The sequence below is a fragment of the Meleagris gallopavo genome, chromosome 7 (assembly GCF_905368555.1).
Source record: "Meleagris gallopavo chromosome 7, MGAL_WU_HG_1.1, whole genome shotgun sequence".
Taxonomy (NCBI): Eukaryota; Metazoa; Chordata; class Aves; order Galliformes; family Phasianidae; genus Meleagris; species Meleagris gallopavo.
Genome location: NC_139410.1, coordinates 8,932,376 through 8,946,944, shown reverse-complemented (window position 1 = coordinate 8,946,944; position 14,569 = coordinate 8,932,376). Strand labels below are relative to the sequence as shown.

At 45.1% G+C, this 14,569-nt stretch overlaps 1 protein-coding gene across 4 annotated transcripts in view; it reads right to left on the bottom strand.

Annotated features, from left to right (window-relative positions):
* Positions 1–346: 346 nt before the first annotated feature.
* The window catches only part of SLX9 (SLX9 ribosome biogenesis factor), a 48,533-nt gene continuing 34,310 nt past the window's right edge, over positions 347–14,569 (bottom strand). Inside the window, exons 3-7 of one of the 4 annotated variants that reach the window (XR_014884317.1) lie at positions 10,566–10,634; positions 7,200–7,353; positions 2,643–2,711; positions 1,559–1,733; positions 347–971 (exon numbers count right to left, since the gene is read on the bottom strand). Coding sequence is in view for 3 of the 4 variants with exons in the window: in XM_085227851.1 (XP_085083977.1) it covers positions 848–971; positions 2,643–2,711; positions 7,200–7,353; positions 10,566–10,634 (416 nt within the window). In the remaining variant the exon portion in view is untranslated. The remainder of the gene's footprint in view (positions 972–1,558; positions 1,734–2,642; positions 2,712–7,199; positions 7,354–10,565; positions 10,635–14,569) is intronic. The other 3 variants (XM_085227851.1, XM_085227854.1, XM_085227853.1) reach the window with 3 other exon arrangements.

The window sequence follows — 14,569 nt, the reverse complement described above, 5'->3', positions numbered from 1 at the left end:
ATTAGGTTGTGGTTGGACTTGATGATCTTTAAGGTCTTTTCCAACCTGAGTGATTCTATGATTCTACGATTATTGTAGGGCAGGCCAAGCAAGAAACACAAAACAGGCCAAAAGAGATCTGCGTCACCTACTGAAAGCACACACTTCCAGGACAGGAAGAAGGCAAGCTTGTGATTTCGACAATCTGTAATTACTGTAGTGTCTTTTGTCACATGCTGCAACAGCAGTCTGGCTGTTCACTGTACACAACACAGGAGAAAAAATGTTCTCTTAATTCATTTTTCCATTGACAGGAATAAGCTCATTTTGGTTGGTATTTATCAAAACAAGAGCCAGACAAACTCAGTACTGTACGAAAGTGTGTTTATTCCAAAGCTAAATTCTTCACACAAAACAATGGCTCTGAACAGCAGAATCAGATCACAGATCTACAACAGCGTCCTGGGTTCTAGGGCTTGGAGTCTTCAACATTCACAACAGAACTTCTTTTCATAGTAGTCAGCAAGGATTGGAGGGGGGAACAAAAACATCACCTCTGGCACAATTTAAGGAATTGTGCCACCAAAAGAGAAAAGGTGTCAAGACTTTCCACAGGAAGGTTGGTGTGCGTGCAAATATTTCAGAGAGCATCCTGCTCACTGCAGGCTGTTTGCCAAGGAGCAGCCACCACCATCAGGAGGGAACTGCGTTATTCCTGTAGACAGAAAACAGGACTGTTGGGTTGAATAATATGCTGGACATTTTCCAAGGACTGAAGTGGCTGAGAGGTCATGTTCACGATGTGTTTGTTTGTGGCCTGGAGCCTGTGCACCAGCTTCATTGTGCACACTTGGTCCCAGCCGATGTCCTAGAGGGGTTTGCCTTCTTCCTGCCTTAGCCTCTCGGAGAGATGCTCACTGATGACCAAGAGGGGATGGGCTTTGTATCTGGGATCTGCAATGACGTCATGAAACTGGGCCATTTCCTCTTCTCTAAGGAGAGAAAAAAAAAATAATCCCATACTCAATTGGTTCATGCAAAAGAAACTGAGCAGATAAGAAAAAAACTCATAAAGCAACAGGCTTCTGTACAGACAGGATTATCTTCAGTGTAAACCTCAGAAAGAAACAGTACAAGAAATGGACCTCGTTTACCCAAGGGCAGTGCTCAAATTGCTGCCAGATCTGTGGAAGCCAGTACCTTGATCTCATGCCACAGATAGAAACAATCATGCTAGTGTCAACTATCACTTGACATTTTTTTAGAGCTTTCCCCTAGTAAAACAAGAAAGACCAGGAGTATTTGGTAAATGTGCTCAGAATGAAGACTACTTCAGACCACATGAGAACAAAAGCAGATTCTGCACTCATTCACAGACTCTTGTTTATTGCTCAAACATACAGGCTTCCTATGTGCAACACTAGTCAGACACCATGGTAGGGGCATGACAGAATTACCTCTGTATACTTGGTCACAGCTGGCTGCTGTGGAAATCTCTCAAAAAGCAAGCAAACAGGGAGGAACAAGAACAGAGCACAAGGAGTGTAAAAATAAAAAACTGAGCTTTCATGTAAGTCACCTTGATCGTGGTCTCTCCTCACTCACGCAGACTCAGCTCCCCATACCCCTGCCAGACACACATTTCCTTCCTTCCATGTTGTTGTAGATCAGATCAGCAGAACACTCTTCAGCTTTCAGCAGGCAGCTACTTCCCTTCCTACTTCATAGAACTGACAGGGACACCCCACAAACAGCTATCACAGAAAGCAAAAACTGCACAGTCACAAAGCCTAGCTCCAGAAGATTTGCACTGAGGGGAAATGAAGTTTCCAATGTGTTGTGGTCATATAAAATATCAAACAGATTATACTAAGGAACAAGGAGTTGCTAGACTTTTTGTGAAATTCCAAGAATTATTCAAAAGTACTTAGAGTTTCACTTCATAAGAAAAGGTTTGGCAGATGTCAACGCACAGCTGTCTCCATAAGGGATGCAAGGCTTATTACTTAACATCCCAAAGGTACTTCAGCAGAGCAGCTGTAGCACCTCATGCTATGCAGAGATTGAAGAGATTCCCACCTACACAACCACTGGAGGCTTTTCGGAAGCATATCAGCTAGAGGTGCATGAGCTTTAGGAGACTGAGCCACTGCTGAATGCTGCAATTCCAAATCAGAAAGCTGAGGCAAAGGGCACACCAGCCTGGCTGTGCACACTCACCTGGCTTAAATCAAGTAGGAATGTTTGGTGTGGGTTTGTTCTGAAACTCCAGAGATCAAACCCAGGAGGCCAAAGCTAGGATTCTTTTCAGTGAGACAGGAAAAGCAAACTCTTTCAGGAGTAAGTGCACCTTCCTGTGCTCTCTTACATGTTATATGAGACAGAAGTAAAAGTGGACTGAATCCATCCAGAATTGACTGAGTTTAGTAGGGTTCTGAACAGGACACCTGCAATGTCCTGCATCAAGTAAAGGGAACTGGCTGCACAGAGAGGTTGTGTGATCTTCATCCTTGGAGATATTGAAAAGCCAGCTGAGCAAGTGGCTCCAGGTGACTCTGTCTGAGCAGAGTGGTGGACCAGATGATCTCCAGAGGTCCCTTCCAACCCCAACCATTCTGTGATTTTGAGCAAGAACACCTGACATCTGATAACCAGGAACTTACAAGAGCTTGTGTTTCTGAGCTTGTTTCATCATACAGAAGTCTGCTGGTTCTGCCTTTGCTTTTACATGCCTGCGGAGAGAAGAAACAAAACAGAGGAGAGGTAACTCAGCAATTGCTGTTGAGATGGAAAGAGTTCAGTGGCTCTTCGTATGCCTTCCCAGGAAGTACAGGTAATTGTCCTGAAATCATAGAATCATAGAAAGGCTTGGGTTGAAAAGGACCACGGTGCTCATCTGGTTCCAACCCGCTGCTATGTGCAGGGTGACCAAACACCAGACCAGGCTGCCCAGAGCCACATCCAGCCTGGCCTTGGATGCCTCCAGGGATAGGGCATCCACAACCTCCTTGGGCAACCTGTTCCAGTGCCTCACCACCCTCTGTGTGAAAAACTTCCTCCTAATATCTAACCTAAACCTCCCCTGTCTCAGTTTAAAACCATCCCTCCTTATCCTATCGCTATCAACACATGTGAACAGTCATTCCCCCTCCTGTTCATACGCTCCTTTCAAGTACTGGAAGGCCACAATAAGGTCTCCCCAGAGCCTTCTCTTCTCCAAGCTCAGCAAGACCTGTTCCTTCAACCTTTTTTGTAGGAGAGGGGCTCCAGCCCTCTGATCATCTTACTACCCTCCTCTGGACTCATTCTGTGTCCTTCTTGTACTGGGGGCCCCAGGCCTGAACGCAGTACTGCAGATGAGGCCTCACAAGAGCTGAGTAGAGGGGGACAATCACCTCCCTCTCCCTGCTGGCCACCCCTTTTTTAATGCAATTATTTCCATAGCCAGACTGTAATGGAGATGCAGACTCCTTCCATCATACATTGATGACAACTCTGGAGTCATGACCAAATGGACAGGAGGTAAATGCACTATTTATATAAATAAAATTGTATCTTTAGTCCTAGAATGATCTTCAGATGATCATGCTTGAATCATCTGCTGCTTCTCTCTAACTTCTGGGTCAAAACTATGTCACTGCTTAGAGAAAAGATACCACTGAACTTCCCCACTGGTCATGTATCATCCCTGCACATCTCATGTTCCTTGTTAACACTGCAGAGCTTCAGCATTTGCATGAGTCATTACAGGCATTGAAAGAGAGCTGCCAGTCATGCTGCAGGACTGTCAGTGTTTAAGGCTGCACATGTATTTTAAAAATGGTAGCATTCCTTTAGGTTTGTAAGTTAGCTACTGTGTGCAGTTAAGGCAAAGCAGCAAGCACAGATATGCACTCTCTGCACCCATTTTCTATTGCTGAGCAAAGTCTGAGGAGGTGTAACCCCATCCTGCTCAGGTGCTGAAAGCACATGATGCCTAATGCCAAGCAGCAACAGAAATCTACGACAAAGCCAAGGGACGTGCAGAAATTGCAGTGGGACTTGAAGTGCACTAAAAAGGAAAATTATTGGAAAACTGGACAGCGGGAAAAAAAGCCACTGAACTAGAACCTCAATGCCATGGTGGCAGCTGGTGGATAAAGCTTCTGCATGAAGACACTGTGAGTTCAGAGAAGAATAAGACTTTGGAAGAGAAGGAAAGCTCTGCCTGAAGATGCATACTAGTAAAGGACAGCACAAGGCATTGATTACTTCAATATCAGTGCCTCCAGCTGCTCCTATGAAAGGATTCCATGACATAGAGCCTTGGGCAACACAGCAAAACTAAGAAAAAGGGCAGGAGTCTGATCCTCTGCTAAGCCTACGCACTAGGCTCCCAGCACAGCCAGAGCAGGACTGCATTACTCTCCCTGCTTCTCAGAGTGCATACTGGGAAAAAACCTATCTTCCTCTCTGACCCTGAAACCTTTCATTCTTCAATTTTTCCATTTTCTCTTTTCTCTTTCCCACTTGCTCCGTGTTTCTTCACCTTACACGGTTTCATCATCTCTCTCCACTTGATCACCTCCTGCTCCTCATCTCTCCCTCTGCCCATCCTGGACCATTTTATTTTTCGACAGAGGATCCTAGTGGACACAAGCTGCTGTAGGCTGCTCTCCTGCTATTCAATTCCCCTCCAGCAGAGGATACTGCCATAACTGTCCGCCAAACCAGACACACCCCAGCAAGGTGGATGTACATCAGCCAGAACCCAGCCCACATGGGGACCAGGAGCCAGGCAATCGATGCCCTCACACTGCTCACATACTCTCAAGGCCCTTTTGAGGTCACCCTAGCACAGCCAGCGTTACGCAACAGATCCGACAGCAGATGAGGAACTGCAATCAGCAAGAGCAGGCAAACAGCCACAGGGTTTGAGCAGTTTGCGTCATGCTGCTGCATCCAGTGGTATAACAAGGTAGTGACAGAACAGACATTCTTTGCATTCATTAACCACTTGGCATGGGGATGGTTTCCTGTTTACCATCCTCATTTGCCTGGGTTGCTTATGGCATCACAGAGAAAGCTCTTCACAAGTTGGACAGCAATCCATGCTCACCAAAGCAGGGGCTTGCAGCTTCTGCGGCTGCTTCAGAGTGCACCAGCCCACTGAACAAGGAAAGCATATGGCCACAACCTGCCAACATTTGCAGCTCATGGACTTTGAGCTGATTGCGGTTTATAAACATGAAGCAACCCTCCCAGAGCTCTCTCCTTACTGGCTTTGTAGGTCACACCTAAACCAGGAGCCACAATATTCCACAGCAAGGAGCAGTGCAGCACAGAAAGCTTCCTCTTTGCACTGAATCTGCAACTTGCTAACTTTTTTGATGTCTCTTATGTCTCGCAATGGAGATGAACTATTTCCTAACAACATTACACTTACCTAATATAGACTATTATATTCCCAAGCTTCTCTGTCTCCAACTCCTATTCAGGCTAAGGACTCCTCAGATCACTAAGTGACCCCTTGTGCAGAAGCTGGGCCAGAATCTTCACCATCTTCCTTTTGAGTTCTACTCTATCTTTTGAGGTGGTCCACAATTGCAATCTGCACTGACACTGTGAATTTCTACTGGGGAAAGCAATGCCCAAAAGAAGCAGTCAACCCGTTCTCTCTCCCCCTGTACTTGCTTTCTGCAAACCATTCCCTCCACACAGCCATGGCTTAACCTCCAAGGTGGACAATAAGGAGAACCACTCCTGAACACAACCTGGAGTCAGATGCCACATATGGTTGGCAAGTGATTGCAGAAAGAAGGCAAAACCAACTGTTTCTGCTCAGGTTAAGCCCTGGTCCAGCACTCCACTCCCTTGCAGAACTCTGTCTGTACTGCTCATTTCACTGAGAGGACAGACTGACTGAACGGCTGATTAAAAAAAATGTTATTCAAAGAATTAAGAGCCAAGTTCAGAAAGGAAATATTTTCCCAGGCTTAGATACAAGATATGTAGTTGCTGCTTGTTAGAAGGGTGACTTTCCAGAAGAACAGCACACTGCCAACTCAGTCACACCCTGTAGTAGCTAGGTCAGAGTTTCTTTCTGGGGCACCCCACAACTCACAAGAGGCTCTACAGTCGTTTCAGCCTTGATATGCAACCAAAGAAAAGGGTGCTCTGCAAGGCAGCCTTATACTTGGCTATCCTCTAATCAAAATACTTGCTTAATATGATCAAAATAAGTTTGCAGTTCCAACCTCTACTGAGTAAGTAGAGGTGCAAGCATTTGTTCACCACAGAGCTCTTTTATTCTGCACTCGGAGATGCAAAAGCATCTGCAGCACTGACTGGGCAGCCAGGCAGAGTGCCGCACTGAGAAGGAGAAAACACAAGGAGAATCAGAACATACCCTAAGGCTGGCTGGGATGGCTGAAGCATGCGTGTCAGAGGATCAGAAATAGCTCTTCTCTTTTAGTACAATAAAGGGAAAAGAAAATCCATCTTGTACTCTCATCCAAAATCATATTCCAAGCCAGCAGGGTGAACAGAGAGTCTGGCTAGACAGTAAATCTCTGCTCTGAGGGCTTGAACTGCTTTGGGAAGAAGCCTGAAGGTCTGGAAGGACAGAACACCAGGCTGCATCATGGTCAGCAGCTCATGTAGGAAGAGAGCAAACAATCCTAGCAGGCAATACCGTGCTTTGAATCCTAGCTCTCCAGAATCTGCTTCCCTCTGTCACACCACAGTTAGGTGAATTTGGCAAAACCATCAGCCCCATATTTGCCACCTGCAAAACAAGAATTAGTCCCCTTTAAATACTACAGATAAATCCTCCTATAAAATATAAGATTTCTTTTATTGCAGCAAACACCATTTCCTGAAAATGATGAGGACAACCTTCGTTATAAAACACATCTCAAGTGCAGATTCACAGGTGAGCTCAGCAGTATTACACTCTGGACACTTATGTATCAGTCCTTTCACTCAATATCCAGTCTCTCCCAGTCTGTCTCATGCCAAGTCTCCTCTAAGCAATACAGTTCTCGTAAATGTGGACTCAGAAGGCATATTTAAGCTTCTTGCAGCAAGAGTAACAGAAAAAAATGAAATGTGGGTAAGGTCCTGTTCTCCTAACTGTGGGCCCCAAGCTTGTATAGCTTGTAGCTACAGTCTGAGCTGGAGGGTGCTTTAACTTGCAGGAAGAAGGGAAATAACACAGCCCATTACTAAGAGACACATACCTCTTGGATGGCTTCCTGCCCTTGATACCTGCGGTCAGATCAGAGAGCTCAGGCAGGGCTTCCATCAGTGGCTGCATGTCTCCCACAACAGGCGTTGCCTTTCGCTTTGCTTCAGCTTTTTGCTTCCGCTTGGCTAGCTTCACACTTTCTATTTCTGAATGACAAATAATAATTTATTTGGGTAAGTAGAAATGTTTTTCAAACAACGGTCTCCTAGCAGAGGCACGCAATAGACAAAAGAGATGATCTTAATTTCAGTTTTTCACTCAGAATTGGACAAGTCATTGGGAGGAGTGAACAGAAAGCTGCAGTCTGCTGCGCAGTCCTTGAGGCTCTCTGGTGCAGAAGTGCAGCTGCTCAATACTTATGCAACCAGAAACCCCAGCAAAACACATTCTCTTCCACACCAGCCCACAGATGCCTAGCTGGATACCCCACCTGTCCCAGACATCCCTTGACAGTACCACCAAATCAGCCCAGCAGCATGTGCAAGCACCCCTTTCTCCTGCCAGGTGGGCCTGGAAACCTGCAGCATTGCCTTGACATTCAAGCAGTTGGAATGGGGTGAGACACAATGGGAAATCCTATTTCCTCTTCATGCACCCAAGGAATGCTGCAGCTCCCAAGGCCTCTGCTTGTCACAGTATCACAGAACTGGAGAGGTTGGACATGATGTAGCAGAGCAACAACAGCTGCACAGCCAAGAGCACTGAGACAGGAAGGCTGTGGGCTTCCAACACAAGGCCACAGAAGCAGGACTAAATGTGCAAGTACTTTTGGTGGAAATATGAAAGCAGCCAGACTACAGAGCACAGACAAGATACCACCTGGGATTCTCAGTCTGACCCAGCTGATCATGTTCAATAAAGCTGAACTGAAACTTAATAGCTAGCTGCTTGTTCCTTTAGTATTTTTATCTTGTTCACCCCCTAATTAAGCTGTTTCAGTCAAAGAGCAATGGTTTCTGATAAAGTGTAATATTTACTGCACGTGAGTGTTTTTTGACAATCTCAATTGTAAAAGCTTCTCCGCACAGCAATCCCTGCCAAGAACACAGCTTTCCATTCTACATACTTCTTTTTATGGTCTGGCTTTATGAAACTGACTATTTCAGTGCTTTCATAAACAGTATGTGCTAAAAATTTTCAGACACCTGATTCTGCTCAAACATCCCAAATTCTTTTCCAACATAGTCTCTGGTGTCTGAGGAGCCATATGATGTATATATTTTGAAATGTGCATACTTCTAATGTTTGAATCATTGCATAATTTTTTTCCCCTTCTCTAGTCTCTCATACAATGATTTATTGGAACTGAAGAAATCTCCAAATTTTGCATTTGCACTACTGGGCTGAACTGTAGTTCTCGGGGTCTTGGCATCCAGTGTCAAGAAAACAGTCCTGGGATAAGAAGAAACAACAAACTCTTGGGAATATTTAGGAAAGCACAGATTTAATGGTAATAACTATCTTCTCAGAGAAAAGTAGTTTGACCTGAAATTTTCTGTCTTGGTGTCCTTACTGAAGAAAAGCTGACACATTTTATTTATTTTCCACCCAGTTTGTAGCTTTACAGCTGAGAGGAAAAAAGAGGCCATTTTAGGGCCAAAACAACATACCTAATCTTGAGTAAAATTGATTCTACGAAGGCATACATACAAGAGGGAGTGATTGAAAAGAGCGTAGGAAGCCTGCTCCGAGGCTTTCACTGCCAAAGCAACTGACCATGGCTATGGGAGCAGTGCTGTCACCTACCTCCAGGAGCATGTCCTTTTTCTTACATAAGACATACATGAGTCCCATGTAGTCCTTTTATTGTTGATCCTGTATCACAGAAAGCTGCTGAGTGCTTATCTTCCTCTACAGCTTCTGGTACCAGTCATGGCTAGACACAGGATATCCTGCCAGGAAGATCTCAACTGTGCTCCAGCAATCCTTTCCAGTGTTTCCTCAACAGTATCAGACACACAGACAAGGAAAAACTTTCATGAGCACTGAATCTGCAAGTTCCAGGCCAGCTATAAGGACTACAAGAGATAAGTTTTTCTGCTCAATGGGAACATTGACTGCACATGTCAACAGAATTTGGAAGTTGATGGCTGATGATAATGAAGTTTCCTTAGCACTCAGGGTGTTAAATTACCAGCTAGAGACACCTTCACTGTGACTTGTGCAATCGCAGGTTGATAGACTTGAGCTCAAAGTGCAGTGAGAGCTCAGGAGCAGAGAGCATATGGTGCCACAGAAAGCCACACTGCTCGATCCCCAACACAATCTGCCAGCAATTCTGTTGGATAGAAAGATGCAAGGGGAAAAACAGTCTCAAGAATAGCTGCAGGTGGCATAAGGAATCCCTCTGCCACTCCCCATGCCTCAGCAATATCTCAGAAACTGACAAGCACAGGCTGCTTCTGCTGACAGTGCAGACATGCTAGCCAGGTTGGGGATGATGTTCCCTGCTCCACGAGGAGGCAACAGTGAGCCTCTCGTACACCTCTGGAAAGGTCTCCATACAAGACCATCTCTGACTGCCTTGCAGGATGAGGCTCCTTGACTTGACTCCCTCTAGCACCTGCATGTGAGTCCCACTCAGAGCTGCACAGAGAAAGCACAAGTCTAAAGACTTTAGACTTGGCCTTTACAGATTACTCAGGACATCAAGCACATTGCAGATAACTAATTGGAGTCAGAGCATCTTGCCAACAAAGTTTTCCTATGCAGCAAAAACACAGACACTCTTCCCACAACAAACAGCAACATTTCTGCCATGGGCTAGGTTTGTTTGGCTCTTATTTCACAGCCTCTAGAAATGCAAGTCAGTCTGGTGAGTAGGTTCATTGGGGCATGTGGGGCAGTCAGCAGCTTCCAGAGACATCCCTTGTGGAAAAGCAGAAGGTCCCACTGCAGAGCTCCACTACTTTTCTCAGAGGCCTGGGATTAGCTGGTGGGGCTCAGCATCCTGTGGATGTAGTACAGCCTGGAGCTATTAGCCCATGCTGTGACTGCCCAGCTAGTCATAACTGTATAGGAGCCTGAAGAGGTTCAAAGAAACCTTTTCAGACCTACACTGGTACAATATCTTTCCTGGATAAATGAAATGTTTTAAGTAGTCATATTGCACGTGGAGGAATAACAAAAACAGGTTTGGGTAAAGAGTCAATCTTAGTGTTAAATGCCCTTTGAATTCAAGAGAAAAAACACCAGGGACTTTTTTCCCCACTTGCTGGGGAGCAGGCTTGAAGGCTTTTGAGAAGCATTCAGCCCCCCCGGCCCAGCTGTTGTCCTGCCACAGCACAACCCTTTCACCTGCATACAGAGGAATCCAGCAGTCACCCCCTGAGATGCCCCCCAATACATCAGTGCTTACTCTGTAGCCATCTTTCTTTCCTCAGCTTCATTTTTTCTTTTTTTGATAGAAGTGTTTTTCCTTCCAAACCTAGAGGAAAAAGGGAGATGTAAGCAAGATGAGGACTGGTTCTGCACACCGGTTCTCTGTTGGACTCATCATAAAGACAGATTAGCAGAAGCAGCAGCACAGGCCCTGTTTCCTTAGGCCAGCTAGTTATCTTTGAGAAAGGCTTTCCAACAGAACTCTCCCTCTTGTTGTCTGCATTCTCACAGTAACCAGACCTGAGCAGCTGGCATCTCCTGAAAGTTGGCCATGACTTCTGATCACTCCCCAGGCATCCACACAGTGAGACAAGTTGCCACATATCTCAGTTAGGTGTTATTTCCTTGTTGAGACTGCAGGACTGCATGACTGCCAAACCAAGATAAATCCAATAAACCAGTGAGGACAGACTTGGAGGGCCTACGGTTTCCAGAAGTGGAAGCAAAAAAGCAAGTTTCAATCAATGTGCAGATCAACAGAACCATGAAGATGAATAACACACTGTGGGCACACGAGGATTGAAGGAATGGCTTCCTGACATAGCTACTGTGAGCAGCAGGCCCGTCCTCTGTGTCTGCCCAGATAGCATGTGGCTGGCAGCAGGAGACTGGGAACGGCCTGAAAAGCACAGGTCTGTGGCTCAGAAAAAGGCAAACACACACTCCGTACTAACTTCAGTATCTCAAAAACAGCTGTTGCTCACTGATTTCCAATACCAAGGGAAAAAAAAGTCAGAAGTTTTTACTAAAGATGCATTGCAGATACTATAAAGTTTTATCTTATCTTTAGTGTTTAAAAATAAAGGGTTAGTCAACTTTTCTCCTGAAGCATCCCATAAATACTGCTACAAGAATGCGAGTAGAGGAATAAGCTCCCCAAACACTGCTTCTCTCAACTTTGGCTATTCTCAAGCCTAAAAAGGAGAAAAAAAAAATACCCTTCAAACAAAATTCAAAGAAATTGGATAAATGAATTCAATAGAACTCTAAAAACATTTCACTGATTACTTGTTTGAAGCTTCAAATCTTGCACGATGATGTAAACAAAAGCTGGATCAACGCTTAACAATCTCAATGCAGGAAGATCAGAAGCAGCCTGATGGAGTGGGGAGACCATTTCAGAAGGGTAACAAAAACAAGTTGAGTTTGAGTTTCCGAAGGACACAGCAAATCCAGCTGTTGTTTTCATTGCCTCTTGTCCCACAAAAAAAAACATGTTAGTGCAATTAATGTACCTAAGAAGTAAGAAATAATACCACACCTAGAAATGACCAGTTATTTACAAAGCTCATCTACTCATTTAAAGGATAAATTTATAAATTCACTTGCTGAGACATCAAAGTAGATGCTAAAACAACTGACTTAGATAAGCTGCTATCAGCTGCCCCCTCCCCTGTGATTTACTGGGCTCTGGGACTCCTTCAAGTCTTCCCTTCCCACCAAGTTGTCTAAACCTTGGGGCTGCGGCCCCCAGGCCTCTCTGCAGCCAAAGGACAGCTGAGTGCCAACAGCCTGCAGCTTGCCTTCCCTGAAGGCTACCTGCCTTCACATGCCTGACTTCTGCTCCAGCCAGGATTAATGCTGTATATAGCAGCAAAGATCCAGGCCAAGATGTGCACATAGCATCCGCATCCTGCTGTAGCTGCACATCCACCACAGGCAATATCCTGCTATCCCCAACCAGCACTGCAAATCCCTACGATTTCACTGCCAAGGAAGCAAGGACGGATCACGGAGGTCAAAATGTGAATAGCAAAACTGCATCCCAGCAGTGTGTGAGTGGCTGCTGGGACTGGAAGCTTCTTTCTCCCTGTGTTTTCTGCAGACGCTGCTGGCTGTTTGAGCACTGGCAGCTTTTGAAAGCAGCGGTGCTGTAGAGACACATCCCCTTGTCTGAAAACATGCTCATTACTTCATTAGGAAAACAGCACCAAGTGGGATTTGTTAATGAAAAAAATTTCAGCCAGCTGGCCAATTCTAGTAATAACATTAATTCTAATATTTATTTTTTTCTCCCTAAACAGCAGCAGAACATTTAAGGAAACACAAAAGCTGTTTTCTTGGCAAGAGTCCAAGCTCTTTGCCAGCAGGAGGACGGAGCACCAAGCGCCTGCAGCCGCAGCAATGTGGAGTAGTGCAGGGATGGGCAGCAGAGCTGCACAGCCCCAGGGCTTTGCAGCTCTCTGTCTGGAAAGAGCTGCTTGTAAGCACTGCCGGGGTTCCAGCCTCCTTGTGCCACAAGGCATGCAGCTCCAACCTGGGAAGGTGACAAGAACAAGATCAGCTTATTGGTCCCCACCCCAGGGAGGGCACTGCTATTCCAATTGTGTGTAGGGCACATCTAGTCTGCATCAAGCCCAGTGCTGTGGAGGAACAGTGCTGCATATTACACACATTTTCATTCCAAGCATCCTTCCTCACCCATCACAAGGGTGCATTTTCCTTTTTTTTTTTTTTTGGCTCTGGAAGTTGCCAAGTGGTATTTGGCAAATTCCAGTTACAACACCAAGTGCCAAAGCTGGTGGAAACTCCCTGGAGAGCTGCTCCTAGCCGGGAGGCAGCATTTGGTTAGTTAATTAACAGTGCAGGCTGTCCCCAGGTAGTCTTTATTTTTATTTAGATTGCAAGTACCTCTGAAATCAAAGCCAGACTGCAGATCCATTTTAATTATTTTTCCATTAAATCAGAAGGGCTCAGGTCCCCCTCTCCCTCCAGCCCATTCTACATGTAATTTAACAAGTACTGCCTTTGAAACTTTGTTCATGGGGAAAAAAGGATTATCAAAGCTACTTACCTCAGCTGAGTTTACATATTGTAAGCTTGATAATTATTCCTTTTAATGAGTATGTGTTTTCCTTTCCTCTGATCACTACACCTTAAACATAAGCAGATTGAAAAACAGCAACATATTTTTGCCCACTGCAGCAACAGTTTTATACTACCCCTGGTAACCCTCAAGATTCTGCCTGCATGTCACAGTTACTTCCACAAAACTTCATTTCTAAACAGTTACAGGTTGGTTCTTTTGTTGTTGTTTTTTTAAAGGACTGCTGTCCCAGTCTTTACACTAAAAACATATACAGCCCCAAAACACATACAATCCCAATTTATCATTTCTAGGCATTCAGAAACAAGCCCAGCATAGGTATGGGCCTGGGTTAAAGGCTTCTTCCAGGCTCTCACTTTGGACAGCACAATGAAGAATGTGCAAACATGACCCTTCGCAGGCATTTTTAAACAGTTCCAGGCAATCATACTGCTTCAAGGACTCAGTTGTGAGCAAAAATATCAGACATAAAACTGCACCTGTGCTACACCGCACTGTAACAGAGAGTTCTGCAACACTGGCATCTGTTCCCTCCTCATAAAGCTGCAGTGAAGCACCAAGTCCCCTTCTGGTAAGAGCTATTAAAAATCAGCACAAAGCATTATGCAGTATTTCCAGAACTCATAAGTAACAGTGATGCTATTGCTGCTCAAAACATAATATTTTGGCAAATATTTTGGGTACAGTATAAATTGAAGTTAAACAACAACAGATGTGTTAATTTCAGCTCCAGTTGGTCAACAGCAGCAAAAATGAGCAATTCAAAGTTTGCATCCATATACAGAAGGCTGAGTGGGTTTTCTGGCTGTTGTTTTTTTTCATTTGCTTGTTTAAAATTGCACAGCGTCACTTGTAAATTGCCTGCTACTCTTTTTCACTGAAAAGGCCTGGGAGCTAGCAAACCACTGCTGCATTTCTCCCCAGCTCTCAGTGAAAACACAATTGTGATGTGACCTGCCAGATGCCCATGCAGAATATTAAGGGTGCCAGAAAGAATGTAGCCAAATGTCCCCAGCAATGAGGTACTGGCTGCAGCAGTGCTCCATGGCTTTCCTCACCCTGCCCAGAGGCTGAGCTCCCAATGAGGTGACCTCAAATTCCGCTTTTCCAAAACCAGGGTACATGGGACTGGTGGGATCTGGACCTGAGGTGAC